The sequence below is a fragment of the Triplophysa rosa genome, linkage group LG3 (genome assembly GCF_024868665.1).
Source record: "Triplophysa rosa linkage group LG3, Trosa_1v2, whole genome shotgun sequence".
In the NCBI taxonomy this organism is placed as follows: domain Eukaryota; kingdom Metazoa; phylum Chordata; class Actinopteri; order Cypriniformes; family Nemacheilidae; genus Triplophysa; species Triplophysa rosa.
The window spans coordinates 10522393-10538874 of NC_079892.1; the positions used below are offsets into that span (position 1 = coordinate 10522393).

At 37.2% G+C, this 16482-nt stretch overlaps 1 protein-coding gene across 2 annotated transcripts; it reads right to left on the reverse strand.

The window, feature by feature from the left end:
* Window positions 1-375: 375 nt before the first annotated feature.
* bnip2 (BCL2 interacting protein 2) lies at window positions 376-15982 on the reverse strand. Of its 2 annotated transcripts, XM_057329498.1 has the most exons (11): window positions 15153-15982; window positions 11117-11212; window positions 10959-11032; window positions 8687-8872; window positions 6721-6903; window positions 6072-6174; window positions 4316-4447; window positions 4149-4235; window positions 3956-4054; window positions 3611-3646; window positions 376-1626 (listed from the first exon to the last, which is right to left on the reverse strand). In XM_057329498.1, the coding sequence occupies exons 1-11, from the start codon at window positions 15491-15493 to the stop codon at window positions 1569-1571; spliced, it is 1395 nt and encodes a 464-aa protein (XP_057185481.1). In that variant the 5' UTR covers window positions 15494-15982; the 3' UTR covers window positions 376-1568. The 2 variants fall into 2 exon arrangements, with proteins under 2 accessions (XP_057185481.1, XP_057185482.1); XM_057329499.1 differs by lacking the exon at window positions 3611-3646 and having other exon boundaries at window positions 377-1626.
* Between the last annotated feature and the right edge of the window lie 500 nt (window positions 15983-16482).

Below are 16482 nucleotides of genomic sequence, written 5' to 3' on the forward strand. Positions count from 1 at the left end.
TCTACTATATACTACCCTGTACAATGTCTCTTATATGTTATTATCCCCCATTTTCTGTAAAATAGTCTTTATTTTATATATGCACAATTTAGAATCTTTTAGACTGTAAATCGTATTATATTGTATTGTCATTGTGTTGAATGTCTGTACTAGAAGCTTCCAACACCAAAGAAAATTCCTTGTGTGTGCAAGCACACTTGGCAATAAAGCTCTTCTGATTCTGATTTTTCCAAAAGGCTCAAGGGGCTAACTGAGCATATGCCGTATGAGCATCATCATCACTCTAGCTCATTCCTGACAGGAGGAATAAGCCATCTTGCAACCGTCCCCAATCTCCTCTACAAGATGCATCCAAGTGTAAAACAACAACACAACAATGGCAGATGTTGGAGGCTTTAATGTAATAGTGAAAAGTCTACACAAATAATTTTACTTTTAAAAGGTTGGCTTTCCCATGACTAAATCATTCACCTTAAAAACCTTATTCAAAACCTGCATATGGCATTCTTCTGTAAAACACAAAAGAAGATACTTTGAGAAATGTGTCAGAGGTTTTGCAAAATCAATGGGAGCTAATGTTGTTTGGTTACCAGCATTCCTCAAAATATCTTCTTTTGTGCTCTGCGTAAGAAATAAAGGTATATTTACGGGTGAACTATCCCTTTATGGTGACAAAACTAAAGTGGCGATACAGCGCCCTCAACTGGTGTCTAAAAAGAAAAAAGAAATGTTTGTGCCCCAGCATATGAAGGACCACAAAGCCACTTATCAATAACACACACAAAAGCCTATTTTGTTCTTAATTAGCTCAAATTATATTGTACTACTACTGCCTATACAAAAGAGATTTCTCACATCCTGCAAGAAACAATGACACAACAAAAGCAGTTTGCGAGTGTTGAACAGAATTCAGTTTCAAACATAATGACAATGTGATTTTTGTGTGGACGTTTACTTGCAACATAACATACAAGAGCCCCACCCTACCAAACCATTTAATGGAAGTGAACCGAAGAACCGTTACTGGTGCAATATATTTTCACATATCATCATCATCATCTCAGTCTTCTGGTCATCTTTGCACGTTTTCCTGGTGCACAAATCACACGAAAAATCCAGCAGTAAACAACGAGACGATCAGCAAGCAGATGACAGGTGATGCAGGACTGAGGCCCTAAAAATAACGTTTCCATCATAAAAATATATTAATCTTTCTCCTTTATCACCGTTCGAATATAAATATAGATATTTAAATGTAATGTAGAACATGCATCAACCAGTTCAAAAACGGAGTGCCTACAAGCGAGATATAATACTAGAACAACGTTGACAGTATCTACGTATTGAAATGGTACATAAAAGATTAAAATGCTTGACGCACAGAAAACAGATGCCTTCTGACAGATGTTTGGAAAACATTGCAAAGGGGTGGGGACAACAACAGTTTTATAACGTAACAGGCGGTGATAAAGGCACGTGTCTGACATCAACATCTTGTGTTTTCCAGTTAAAAGAAAAGAAATCCAACATTCTACGTTCTCTTCTTCCAGCTTCTTGGTTCCTTCAGCTTACTCTGGCACCGCGGCAGTCGCTATCTCCACTTTTCCATGCATGTCCTGGTCAATCCTACAGTGAAAAAACATGGATGATGATACTATACGAGCCTCATAATCAAACTAATAACTTCGTCTGATTTGAAAATAGATTGTTTTAGGGCTGTCAAACGATTAATCGCGATTAATCGCATCCAGAATAAACCTAATATTTACCATAATATTTATCTATGTACTGTGCATAATCATTTTGTATTTATTAACACATACACATACATGCATATATTTAAGAAAAATCAAAAAATGTATAAACATTTATTAATAATTTCAATTATTGGTAAATATAAATAAATATATTTAAATATTTCCTAAATATGTATTCATGTGTATGTGTTTGTATTTATAAATACAAAATTATTATGCACGGTACACAGATAAATATTATGTAAACACAAACTTTTGTTCTGGATGCGATTAATCGCGATTAATCGTTTGACAGCTCTAGTTTTAACACAATCCAAAACATGGATGAGATCACATGATGACAAAATACGTCTCATGGCTCAAAGGGTTAGTTTGATCATCAAATGTCTGATTTGATTCCGGTAAAAAAAAAAGTGGAACTCAAGTCAGTTGATTCCGCATTGTTTATTATGCAAACTGGGGTTAAATTTTTATTTTCTGTGAGTGCAAGTCGCTGTCACAAAGTTCTTTTTAAATAGTTTCTGACGTATACAAATCTATATTGCTGACTAACACGTGAAAATAGATAATGAATGAAATAAATATTATACCAATGCTTGAAGCCATTCTGTGTAACAATATAACCTCTCAATACTAATTCTATAGTAGATGCTAAAGAAAATTCAAAGGACTAAGTGTTTGAAAAGCCATGACAGATTGAAATCAAGTGGGTATACAGCAAATTCTCAACAGTTTTCTGTCAGACTGTACTGCAAAAAAACCTTTTGGTTTACTTGATGGAGCGGTTTTTAAAAAAAAATTCTCAACGTTTTTGCAACACACCGTTTACAACACAAAGCTGGGTTAGCGTAAACATAGCCTAAACTCCAGCATGTTAACGCTTAAACCAAAGTGTTTTTGTGGAAAGGTGTTCAGTGGTGACACATGCAGTGAACAGTGAGAATGTGCATTATTTAGTCATGCTTTTACACAAACAGATTTAAGAGAACACTTATGTGAACCACCGTGACTTGAAGTAATAGTTCACCCAAAAATGAAAATTCTGTCATCATTTATTCACCCTCTTGTCATTTCAAACCTGTATGACTTTCTTTGTGCTGCAGAACACAAAAGAAGATATTTTGAAGAGTGTTGCTAACCGAACAACTGCAGTACCCATTCACTTGCATTGGTTTTGTGTCTATACAATAGAAGCAAATGGGCGTCGGCGCTGTTTGGTTACCAACCTTCTTAAAATCTATCTTGGTTTGTGCTCTGCGGAAAAAAGAAAGGCATACAGATTTTGTTATGACAAGAGGGTGTGTAAATAAATAATGACAGAATTTTCATTTTTGGGTGAACTACCCCCTTTAAGTTTTTAAATCCTTCACCATAAAGTCTGAATTTTTGTTATAGTCATACATACCATACTGACAACAGCAGTACCGATCGGACAGAATGTCAGAATCTAAATCTGTGTGATGTTTATTTTAAACACAGTTAGTGCATTTGTCTAAAGAAACATGCTGAATAAAGTTCATCCATAACAGTGGTGTAAGAAGTTGGTTGTAGACATTGTTGTTGATCAAATCAATTTATGAAACTAGAATTTGAGGATCTTTTCAAGGCTGAAATGGTGCATGTCTAACTTCGCGGCATCTGGTATGACAAAACTGTGCTGAACGCAAAATTAAGTGACAGCAGCTGCCTTTGTGATAGAAGATTATACCATCAAGAAGGGAAAGGACAAAGCAAATTTTTTGTCTAAAGTATAAGCACACAACATAAATTAGCCAAATGATTGTTAGTTTTGTGCAATGCAGATCAAGTCTACAGAGATCTGGGAGGGATCTCCGGATTGAAAATACAGATACCTTTTCTGTTTTTTCCTATTTTTTTCTTCGTCAAACCTTAGAGGAAAGGCAGGGAGAAGGGGTTAGGGCATACAGAGTTTCTGGAGAAACTACAGCCAACAGGAGGCAGCACTTGGATGCAAAAGGACTTTATATCAGTACGCTAAAGATTAAAAACTGCCGAGACAGAAGAGTATCTTATGAATTTATGTAGCGTAACCGAATGATACAGCTGTTTTGTTAAACTGTCGTTTCATTTAAAACGCATGTACTGCAGAAACAAAACACTTCCTGTAGAAAAGGGAAGTGGTTCTCTTATAGATAAAAGAATGAATACGAAGCGGAGCATAATAAAGGGGAACTTACCGTTTAATGCAGTCTGGTATGGACACATACTCCATCGGGACAAGCTCAGCCAGGTCGGTAAGGCTGAACACATATTTGATTTTCTGGCTAAACTTTGTGCTGTAAAAGCAAGTTTTAAACATGAAAAGATTTGAATAAAAACAGGTTTTAGAAATGAACGGATACTAAGGCATGTACTGAAACAAGGACTGACCTTATAAATGGTCTGGTGATGGCCAGAAGGGTGCGAATAAACCAGGACGGGTGCACAATTAACAAAGACTTCAGATTCTTTCTTAACCTGTGACACAGAATAGTGTTAAAAAAATTAAGACAACCACAAACTCTCCCAACTGCATGTGGGATAAAGTGGGTATTTACCTCCTATCTATTTGCTGATAGCACTTTCTAAGCCAACCCACACTGGGCATCTTTCGACGTGAAGTGGCTCCATTTAGATAAACAATCATATAGTTCTCAGCTACAAGCAGCTCTAGGGTTCCTATGACATACCTGAAACAAACACAGAGTTAGTTTCACAAACATCTGGGTATGAGGTGTAGGCACTGATCTACGTATATAAATGACTGGATTGTGCCTAGTAGAACACTAAACCAACGACAGGAGGTGAAGCCACCGGAAGCGATCACGCCGCCATCTTGGTGTACCCAACTGACAGAGAGCGCCATTGACTTGCAGTCAAAATGACGATCTAAAATAAGCAGTTTTTCATCTTATTAGGCGCGCGATACGTTTTTATTTCACATGCGTATATATATTAATTGTAAATGTTTTTTCTAATGTTTATGTAGCAACGTATAGAAATCAATGTATCCGAGTGTGTATTGCACACTGTTGTAATGGCACATGTGTAAATGTTTAGAAATAAAGCTTCATGACTTAAAGAACATATACAGCCTGTATCGATCTGCATTTAGATTTCAGAATAAGCATTTGACATTTGTTGAGGTGTCTAGTTAGTCTGTTGATCTGATAAGCTACTGTAATAAAAATAAACGTAACTCACTCTACATCTCATAATACGGGAAAATTCCCGACTTTAAATAATTAACCATTTACATGCTTAAGACATTTGCGTTGAAAGAATGTACTGTGAGACTTTAGATATACAAACGGGGACTGGTAAGTTACTGTTTTATCATTAATATGTGATAACTCCCTATTCATTTAATAGAAGGTTTGGGCATACCAACATGGTGGCGCGGTAGCTCAAGTATAATGACGTCATGAGCAATCCAGTCATTTATATAGATCAGTGGGTGTAGGCCTGTCAACATCACCTTTGCAGTTAAAACAACCCAAACAATTGCTGAGAGCTTTATGATGTTTGAGAACAAACGGATGTTATGATGTTTTAGATCAAATTAAAAAAGGTAAAATCATAGCCTAAAACAGTCAGTTTTCACCATAGACAGCACTACCACAGTCAACTGTTGCACGGCGGTGTCAATAATATAAAATTGCTTTTTTTAATTGACCTGCTATTAAACATCACCAAAAAACGGGATTGTCAATAATTGTTTGTTGGTCCCCACTGGCCCTTTAGGTGGGCGGTTCTTGGCTAAAATAAATTAAACTGCATTCAAACTGGGGTCAGAGGACCACCAGGGGTCGTGGTAGGGGTGTAACAATATACTGAAGTATTGCATATCATGAAACAAAAATTAAGATAATCATAGAGCTATTAAGAAATGAAAAAAATATGCTAAGAATAATAAAGCTAAAATAAATAAGTACAGTAGATTGAAAGTATTGAAACATGTGATTACAACTAAACAAAAATAGCTATTAATAGATTAAAATTCATTGTTTGATTAAGTACATAAAAAAATAATATAAAGATCAAAATTAATACAGTATAGTGCATTACAATAAAGAGAGGAAAACATATATAAATATATAACTTAGAAGTAACTATTTATAGATTTATAATTTTTTATAAATCAGGTGCTTATAAATATAGATGGATTTCAAATGTTAAGACATGGTTCTTCACATGAGGATGATCATACTTCGGGGGTCCGTGCCATCTAAAAGATTAAAAAACCCTATGCAAAGGGCCATACAGTCATTTAGGAAGGACAGATCAGCTCAACTTGAAAACAACCCAACTTACTTGAAGAGATTGTCCATGATGTATCTGTAGTTTGGTTGATTGCTCTCGGGCATAAAGCAAACAGCAAAGACGATGATAGCGTTCAACCCATCGCCATAGTAACCTGTGAAAAGAGAAACTACGTTTGCCTACAGAAAGCTATAAATATTTATCTTGCACATTTATAGTAATAAAAAAATGACTAATCCAAATCAGAATAAACAACAAGATGCGGTTGAATCTGGAGTCCGTGTAAATGGAATTGGAAAGCAAAAGATTTATTCGGAAAAAAACAACAGAAGCTAGATGACAAAAGAGGTAAAAAAGGAGAGCCATATGGTTTCAGTCTCTTGTGGCTGGAGGATGTTTTAGAAGGTCTTTCATTATTCATGGCAGGTCTGTGGTTGGTTTGTCCCCACAACAACACAATAAATGCTGCAGTATTACTTCGAGAACAACTTGAGGCGCTCTTTCATAAATGTACATAAAACTAGAGGAGTTCATCTTAAAACATTCTATTGATCTGACTGGCGTGTCTGATGGAAATTAATGACCAGTCAATTTTGATTATTAATAATAGAAACCCACTTCTTGAATGGTGCAAACAACAAACGTCCTTGTATGTATTGATTCTGTAAGTTTTAGATGAGCTCAAACTGAGGTCACTGACCTCCGTGGCTGATGACTCTCTTGTAGGGCTCAATGGCCTTCATGTCCACCTTGTGGTCCTGTTCTCCGATGCGGAACACTCTCCAGCGACGGCCTTCCTCTCGCTCCTCCGTGCCGGAGTACTCCTGCACCGTCTCCACTCCTTTACGCAGCAGGTCGGTGCTTTTAGGCTTCGGGAGGTCATCTGGCAAGAGAATCACTGAGTGTCATTCGCTTCACGATTTGCTTTTTTTGCATGCGTGTCTGTTTTTGTGTATGCTGATTTTCTGATTCACTATCATATGAAATTTGACAGGTTTCCAGAGAAACTCAGGCAAACATTACAGAGTCAAAGCTGAACCTAAAATCATATCTATCCTGTAGTCTGTTGCCTTATCATATCAGTCGAAGTCTCGTTTGAGCACTAAACAAAAAAGAAAACCTTGTTTAAGAAACCGTTGTATGCCAAAACTAAATAAAACCAAACTACATGTTTACTTTTTTTGGAAAGCAAGTGGGATTTTTCCATGTAGATGTTGTTGCCATGATGTTGCTATCTGCTATGTGACTGATATGTTGTGAGTGGTTTTTAGTCTCTACGATATCTTGGTCAGATATACGGCTCTGGTTTTCTGCCTTCAAAGTCAGTCAACAAATTTTTTTCCCTAACTACTAATATTAGCACACTTCCCCATAACAAACCTCATGATCCGATTTATCATTTGTACCTGTAGTACAAACAGATTAAGAATATGTATGCGCAACAGTTTTAACTTAGTGTTAAGATGACAAGCCAGCCTTGGTAAAAAAAAAACTTGTAGTTTTTAACATCCTACCAACCAGAACACTACTATGCTACAGTATGCACAATTTGAGGACAGGAAAATAAAGGAATATCAATAACCAGAAAACAAGGCGGTTCTGTAATCGAAAAAGCTAATAATACTTCAAGACTCCAAAAAAAAGACCTAGTGAGCCTTATACCATTTAGGTGTTGTTTTTAAGGAAAATAAAATGAAGGATTCTCATGAAAAGGCCATTTAACATGTTAGGCAATATATTTATGTATCTATATACCTAGTTTGGCACAAAATCTCGGCCGACATCACATGTATCATCTGCAGACAATCCCCAGAGTGCACTGCATCATGCTCAGTGGAAATGTTTATCCAAGATACGACTAGTTTTGATACACAACTAATAGCCACCAAGGTCAAAGCAACATGGGAATTTCTTTTTTTTTTTAATGGTTTAAAAAACACATATATAAATATATATATATATTTTAATAATAAACATTTTACAATCTGTTCTAAGAAAGTGTAAGGCGGCCAAATGCACCATGGTTTTTTATTTAGAAATATTATCAATCAATCAAAATAATAATCAAAATAATAATAATTAAGAAAGAAAAATCCACAGAAGAACTCCCTCAAACTCTTTTTACTTTAACAAAAGCAGAAATGTTGATCAGCAAACCAAACCAAAATGAGCTTGATCTAAAGAATCAGATCTGATGAGATTGGAGAAAAATCCATGCACAAATCAAAATCCAACCATTAACATTTTCCACCACAAAAATAATAAATGGATAAAACTTGATTTAAAGTGCCATTCCGTACATTTACAAAAGTGACATTTCCACATGAAATAAAATAATAAAACAAGTTTGGTTGAATTTGATCAGGGTTCAAATAAGAGACAATCCATGTAACCTTACCACAAACCGCAGGCCTGAGGCCTGTCGCAAACCAATGAGAAGAAACAATCCTTCCGGTACAGACAGAGGAGAGCAGAAGGACAGAAAAACAAGAACACACAACACTATTTAACTAAGTGGAACTTCACATCATCCGTCTAAGAACCATGAATGTAATGTTAGTATCTGAGGGTGAGGAGTTTTTTAGTCAGGTTGGCTATCAGGATTTTTAACATTTAAAACGTAATAAATAAAAATAAAAGCTGTATTTCAGTAACTATTAGTATACCTTCCCACTCAAACTCGTTGCTGTTGTCGGAGGGCGTGTCGATCTCATCCAAGTCCAGTTCTGTGCTCTCATCCAGCTCATCCGACAGGACCGAGCCCTCACTGCGGTCCAGATTCAAACTGATGTCTGGAGCCAAAAGCTTCTTTTTGGTTTTCTTTGCACTGCTCAGTCCATAACATTGCGGAGCTGCAAACAGCAGAAACACAACCGAAGAGTGTCTAAAACGATCTAAATTTAAAATGGTGTATCTGTTTTCTTTAAAAACCTAATATACATCATTATGTAAAATCATTTTGCTTGAAAGTGCCATTTTGCTTTCAGAGGTGGAGAGGAGTTGAGTATTTTACTCTCAAGTACATTTTTCAAGTATCTGTACTTTCTCAGTGTTTTTACTTTGGGAAAAAATTTACTTCACTGCATTTTAAAGGATAATCAAGTCTCAGCCTCAGACATGACCATTGGTTGAACATCTGGGCCCGTATTCACAAAACATTTTATCTTAACACTAAGAGCTCTCCTAAACAGCAGTAAAAGTTTTTAGTGAAGAGTTTCCACTTAAAACCTATTCACAACGCTGCTGAGAGCAACTTTTACTAAGGAACAGAAAGAAATATTAAGCTAAGAAAAAGGGCAGGGTCGACCTCATTGCTATGGATGATGTCAGCAAGTTTACTGACCATAACCACAGTGATTGACTGATATAGAGGATGGGTCTAATTTAATCGTAGAAATATTATAGAATGTGGTCTCATGCTGACATATTTAAATTAAGATCTTAAAATAAAAATGTAAATAAAATAAAATATTTTAATATATAATTAATGCCGTATTCAAATTAAGATGATAAAATATACAATAAATTACTAATTCAACAAGTGAAGAGTTAATTTACAAAAACAGATAACTCAAGTTTTTATTGTGCATTCCAATTAATATCAATCAAACCGTTTTTTTTTATTATTAAGTAACAATAACTTAAAAAATACAGCTAACAAATACAATAAACACATGATAACGCAATAAACAACATGATTTTTGAATTATTTTAAAAAAGGAGTTATCTTTTGCAAATAAACTATACATATGTTCATATAAAGTATATGTTCAGCTAATTGTAAGCATTTTGCCTGTCTCATAAACAGTTAGCATATATAAGTAGTCTTTATGGTTAAGATCATTGTCATGAAATCTTTCAAAAATGTTCACGTTTCAAGGGAGACTGCGGGTGTTACAGCCATTTTAGGATTGTTGTGAGTTGGTCTTAGTGACTTAAGATTCCTCTTCACTACCCCTAACGTCTGACAGGTTTAGGAGCCAGTTTTAACGCTAAAACCCTATATGAAATACTCTTAGCACAAAAATATAGGAGTCCTAAAATTAGGACAGACACGCCCATTATTTTTAAGAGTTTCTCCTAAATCAGCAAGTTAGGAGCTACTTTTAGCCTTAAGATGTTTTGTGAATACGGACCCAGATGCATAAGGCACACTTTTCTGGTAACACTTCAGCACGTTCAAAGTCGTCATCTGATTGGTTGAATTTTACAGGATTTCCGGGAAACGTACGTGTCGCATTCTTTAACGGTCTGCCTGGAAACAACACAAAGCCGTCTGATCGAAGTAAGTGGTCGCGTTTACATCAGTTGCAATAAGAATCCATCACGATCCACTAAACGCATCATTCTTAAAAGTATGCGAAAATCACGGCATTAACTTTTAATCATTGTTGTTGTTGTTAACTTTTGACACGTTCGTTAGTCTGTTACTGCAGGGACATTTTCACGCCTCTAAACATGACGCGGCACAAAGCGAACATGTTGCTTTAACTGTCAGTCATATGGCCTCTTGGGTGGGAAAGAAAGCGGCCAAAGTTCCCAGACCTTCAGTATAATCATACTTTTTACTCTACTACTTCATGAATACAATTATTCTATTTCACAAATACAATAAAAAAAATCCTTGAATATTTAAGTACAATAAAAATCTAGTACTTTTACTCAAGTATGTTTACAGAATAAAAAAATAAAAATACTAAAAAGTATTAAAAGTAGTTAAGTATTAGATTATTAATGTTCTTAAATATTAAAAGTAAACAAATCTTTTTTAATTAGAAAATGTAGCGGAGTAAAAAGTATGATAAGTGTGATCAAGTTGGATATACTTTAACAAAATATGAAGTGTTATTCATTATAACGAATGACTTTAATAGATTTGTGTGGCTTATTTGGGGGCTCACAAATACTTTTTGGGTTCACTGTACACTTGTAGCTTACCAGGTGCTCTGTCTCCAGAGGAACCGGTGAAAAGCTCCCCGTCAAGCTGAATATCTTCCTCCTCTGGAAGTGGCCTAGCAACCCAAATAAACACACTCAGCCCTGCTGTGACATAACATACATCTACACAAACATAGCCATATTATGTCGCAGCCTACCTGGGAAAATCTTCATCCTGCCACTCCTCCTTAAGCTCCACCCCTTCCATTCTCAGCCTCGCCTCTGTTGTAGCGACCGACTCCTGATGCTCAAAACTGATGGGGGAAAAATTATCGATTAGGCAACCAGTTTGGCCTTGAAACACATACACTACGCACCAAAATATAGCTTGTGATAAACTCGCTAAAAAAAATCTGTATGTGTTGACGGGGCCAAAAGTCCAAGATGGATATTAGCTGGTACTCATTCACACATGCAGAAACTGAGAAATGGTTAAAAGGAGGTTTGATCTGACAAACAAGACTTTTAGGACCTCGAGTATTGTGGCATATAAGAGTAAATGGTCAAATACTTCTGAACTCCCGCAGTATGCTGGGTCTCTTAAGGGTGCTAATCTCAAACACAAAGGCATTTCAACTTCATAAGAATGTCATGCACAACAAATTCTGTTACATATGCCGTAAGCTCTTTTACAAATCAAACCGGCCGAAAGACTGTTCACCTTTGAGAAAAGATTTGGGTGGTGACCCTGAAAAGGGCATAACTTCCTGGACCATGTTCAGAGTTAAGTTTTTTGTCGTAAGGACAAACAAAACAAGGGTGCCTTTCTCGCTAGAACTAGGGATGCACCGAATGTTCGGCCACCGAAAATAGCAAAAAATGCATGTTCGGTGTTTGGCCAAATATGTGAAGTGGCCGAATAAATTTTACCGAACATGACTCGTGATACGATCAAGCAGCAACCAGCGCAGAGAGAGAAGAGAGAGACCCGTGCGCTTTATGACTGCCGCAAACATTTCGGCAGTGTGTGGAGCATTTTTAAGTGTCAGAGAAAGACACAGCACGGAAGTAAATTTCCGAATGAAAGTGTCTTTACCGGTCGGTAACTTTACTTCAGATGGAAGCGGGCTGTCTGACAGTAGCCCCGCCGCTCGCGACATCCTTTGACATCATACAGTGGTCGCGTGCACACAGTTCCCTGTACTAAACAACTTGTCAAAGTATGTTCTGTGCATCCCGGTGTTGTATCAAAATCCTACTCCCCGTGAGATTACGACTCCCCTGTTTTCCCCTACGAAGGTTAGGGTTAGGATTAGGTGTGGGGGCAGGATTTAGAGATAGGGACCAATCGCAAAGCAGCATCCTAAGTGAATGAACCAATCAGAAGTAGGGGAGTCGTAATCTCACGGGGAGTCGAATTTCGGCACAACACCGGCCACGGGTGCACCTTCTGAGAGAACAGTCAGTTTTTGTGTGCGGAGTTTGGAGGAGAGACGTGAACTGAAATGGTTGTCAGTCAGCATCAGTCAGAATTGCTTGCATTGGATGTTTTTTTTTCTTAAAATCATTTTGCAATGTAGCCTATAATAATTCAACAGTTTTCGTTTATTCGTACTTTTAGCTTATAGGCCTAATGTGGAATGACAGTTTTTAATGAAGTGTTTTATTGTAGGGGTACAGAGTAATTTACATTACATTCTTTTAGCAGTCAGTTATAGGCCTAATTGATATAGGCTATTCATGAACGGAGAGGGCTCAATTTTTTGTTTGAATTCAGTTTGTGCAATAGTGAAAAAAATGGCTTAATAAATAGAAGAAATGTATTGGTATTATTCGGCCTTCGGCCAAGTGTTTCATATCATGTTTGGCTTCGGCCAAGAATTTTCGTTTCGATGCATCCCTAGCTAAAACTAAAGCGATTTCACACAGCGAGATCATGGACAGGACATGGCATTCCTCGAGATCACAAATACCAAAAAATAATCACCAAAACACTGGGATGCATTGCTGCTAAGGTAGATAATGTGTTTATACTTGAGTCTACACCCAACAGCACAAACAACAGACACAAAAGTATGCAAAAAGCAATTCATACAGTAGTGTGCATTGTTGTCAGATGATGGTTTGGTTTTATGGTTAATTTAGTGTACAGTTATTATCTCTATTTTTTGCATTTTTATTACAATTTAGTGTAAAATTATCATATCTCTCTTGGTCATAAATGATGAACCAAGGATGAGACATTAAAAAATAGACTATTAGCAACACTGAAAACGAAAGGTCAGGGTGGCTGCATGCTGTCAAACGATTAATCGCAATTAATCACATCCAGAATAAAAGCTTGTGTTTACATAATATATGTCTGTACACTGTCCATATTAATTTTGTATTAAGAAACACATACAAGCATATATTTAAGAAAAAATATTAAATATAAAAATAAATTCCAAATACTGGTAAATATTAATAAATACATCTAAATATTCCCTAAAAAAAAGATCATTCAGTATTCCACACATACAGAAAGTGTGCATACTGTGCACAGTATACATACCGTAAGAAACACAGCCACAGTTTCTGCGCAACACAGCACAAGCCCAACAATCCCTTTAATCACAAGTTGGCCTGTTTGTTTATTGTTGCAACACAAGGCTGATTTAAACGAATTAGCTTCAGTAAAGGAGTCATTCATCTACCAGCTGTTTATCCATTTCAAAGCGAGGCTGACATTCAAATGTGGGGGGGGGGGGTACGTGCATACTGGTTAACTGTGGCAGGGAGCTAATTGCCATGCCATCCATGTGGTAGTCATCATACTCCTTCAGAGGGTATGTTTGCTGCTCTTTTAGCCACCCTCCCTATGAGATCTGAGAATTGAGTCAAGCTGCGATTCACACCAAACTGTTTGGAAAAGACTGTGTCATGGGACACATCAGGGCATGTTCTCTCACGTATCTGGCTTAATTCCTATTGTACGTGTTCCATTATGTCTGTGCAAAGATTTCATAATCCAGACTTAGGTGACACAGAAATGTAGATGTGACTAGATTCACACTTCCTGAAGGAAATACCGGAGCTTGCACGACAGAAAATGTTAGCGGCCGAAGCAGGCTAAGGCCAGTGTGACATCATCGCTGATTACAATTGCAACCCTTACGATACTTAAAGGTCCAGTGTGTAATTTATTGGAGGATCTATTTATAGAAATGCAATATATTTTACATAACTAGGCTATGTCTTCAGAGTAGCATAAAGACCTCACATATTGAAGCTTTATGTTTTTATTATCTTAGAAATGTTTATCTTTATACACTGTGGGTCCCCTTACATGGAATTCTCCATGTTGTTTCTACAGTAGCCCTACAAGGACAAACTGCTCTACAGAGCGCGTTTTGTAAATACGCTTTCTCCTTCGGCAAAGAAGCGAAAACGTGATGACATCTAAGTCCTGTGTCAGCCACTGTCGTGCTTCGAAAAGGAGAAGGTGAGCGGTGGAGTGAGCTGTTGGTTGCAATTCATAACCTCACTACAAGATGCCGCTAATTTTCATTCAGTGGACGTTTACCAATGGTTTGACTATAGTAACCATGTTTTTTTTTTTGCAGTAAAACTATAGTAAACTAATTTACCACGGTCTCACAAGAACAAGTTTTAAACAAAAAAACAAGATTACTACAGCTTTGCTACAATACATTCATGGTTAATTTTGCTAAGGGAAATCAATGCAACAATAATGAATGACAAGAAATAAACTGAGAAATAAAATGAAGAATGACAAGTAAATTATACTTTCTTTCAAAAACATACTTTATAAACACCTGCATTTGTATATTTTAGCCAGTCAACCTGAAAGGAAACCACAGACTTATTTTAGGTCTTATTTTGTCCCCTGAACTTATTCACACACTTGAAAGGAGGCTTTACAATAATTGAGAACACTATCTGATTCTGTCTTTAATATACTCAAGCAGGAAAACAGCAAGTTTATACATAGCCCGCAGGCACACCTTTTGTATTTTAGTCCACACCCTTCATAAAAAGGTGACAATAGCAGCATTAAAGTGATTGACAGCCAATGGCTGCGTCTAAAATCCTAGTGAGCCGCGTGCCTTTACTGACAAGTTTGGGCAGAAGTGCTGCGAATTATAAAAATATATATACATTTAGCGAATTATAACTGCGTTCATACAATGGCCAAAATGCCTTCTGGGTAGAAAGATCAATTCATCATAATACAGCAAATTACAACATTACCTTCCATTGTGCTCAGCTGATGAAAAGAGCGTCTGCGGTCGGACTGGAGTTGACGTACTCACGCCTTGTTTTTGTCCATTGTCTGGAGTTGCTACTTCCTGTGGCGGAGCTCCGGTTTGGATCGGACTGTCTCCGTTCTGCACCAAATCCCCTGCTATGTAATTCTCAGATATTGCCTCACCAGAATAAACAGACGATGAAGGGCTACTTATATTTCTATTCTCCAGCGTCTCGAACGTCCGATTGGGTGTGTCGGATTCGGGGTTAGTTTTGTTGGCGTTCATATCACTTAAATCTCTCTGGTTTGACACGTCTTCGGACACTATCACGTCTGTGGCCATGATCGACCACGTCAGGGATACGTATGATCGATCAGCGCGAGCAAAACAACTCTTAGCCCAATAAAGAAACGAAAAACCCCTAATATTCAACCTATCGGGACTTCACGTAGTCTTGGACATATTTCATTAATCTTAGTGCTTATATAAAAGGAATATATTTAAAATACAAGCATTTGTGCTGCAGTTAAAGAGTTTGCAAAAAAAAAGTAACGTTAATCTTCCCGATGAGTGTCGCGTTTAGTGGGCCATCAGTGCGCAGTCGGTTCCTTTTCCTCTGCTGTTTCCTTCCTACAACTGCTGTGAGTTAAACAAACATAGCGGTGAGAAAAGTATCGATCATGTCAAAGTCCGTGGAAAATCACTTCAGACGCCTGGTTACAGTCTAGGGGATCGTTTTAATAGCTGACAAACTCCACAGACCCATCTTTAGTGTTCCTTTAGCCGGGCGTCATTCTTCTTTCGGAAATCTTGGGTGAAGTGCGATGAAGCCTATAGTTAATAACACACGTAAGATCCGTCTACGTTTAAATAACTTTCAAAGTAAAAGTCCCCCCCCCGGTTTCTTTCTTTACGAAGGCTGTGACCGAAATAGCCCCTATACCCTATTATAGTGCACTATTTTAGGGAACATCCATTTTTAATGGTGTCCGAATTCATAGTGGACATTATTGAGTGCACTCATTCAATCCCATGATGCATCATGATAACGAGTGTACAACCGACAACCGTACACTCACTATCGTGATGCTCGCGCTGAATTCTGAATTCCCGCTTCTCGGCAGATGACGACCGCAGCATTCCAGTGCACCGAGTGTCCGAATTTACTCACTCGTTTTCACCCGCCCCTTAAAGTGGACTATATTAGTGAGCTAATGTAGGGAATAGTGAATGAGTGTATAGTGGGCGATTTCGGACACAGCCGAAGTCTTATAAGAAGTATTGAGTTCAGAATTTCCAGCAGTAACTTAAATGCACATACCAATTAAATT

Excerpts from the sequence above, each read along its gene's own strand:
- bnip2 (XM_057329498.1), bottom strand. The coding sequence starts at position 15,493 with ATGGCCACAGACGTGATAGTGTCCGAAGACGTGTCAAACCAGAGAGAT. Across the intron at positions 11,213-15,152 it reads TCAGCTGAGCACAATGGAAG|TTTTGAGCATCAGGAGTCGG; the intron begins GTAATGTTGTAA and ends TTCCCCCATCAG. Across the intron at positions 3,647-3,955 it reads ATACCAGACTGCATTAAACG|GTTTGACGAAGAAAAAAATA; the intron begins GTAAGTTCCCCT and ends CTTTCCTCTAAG.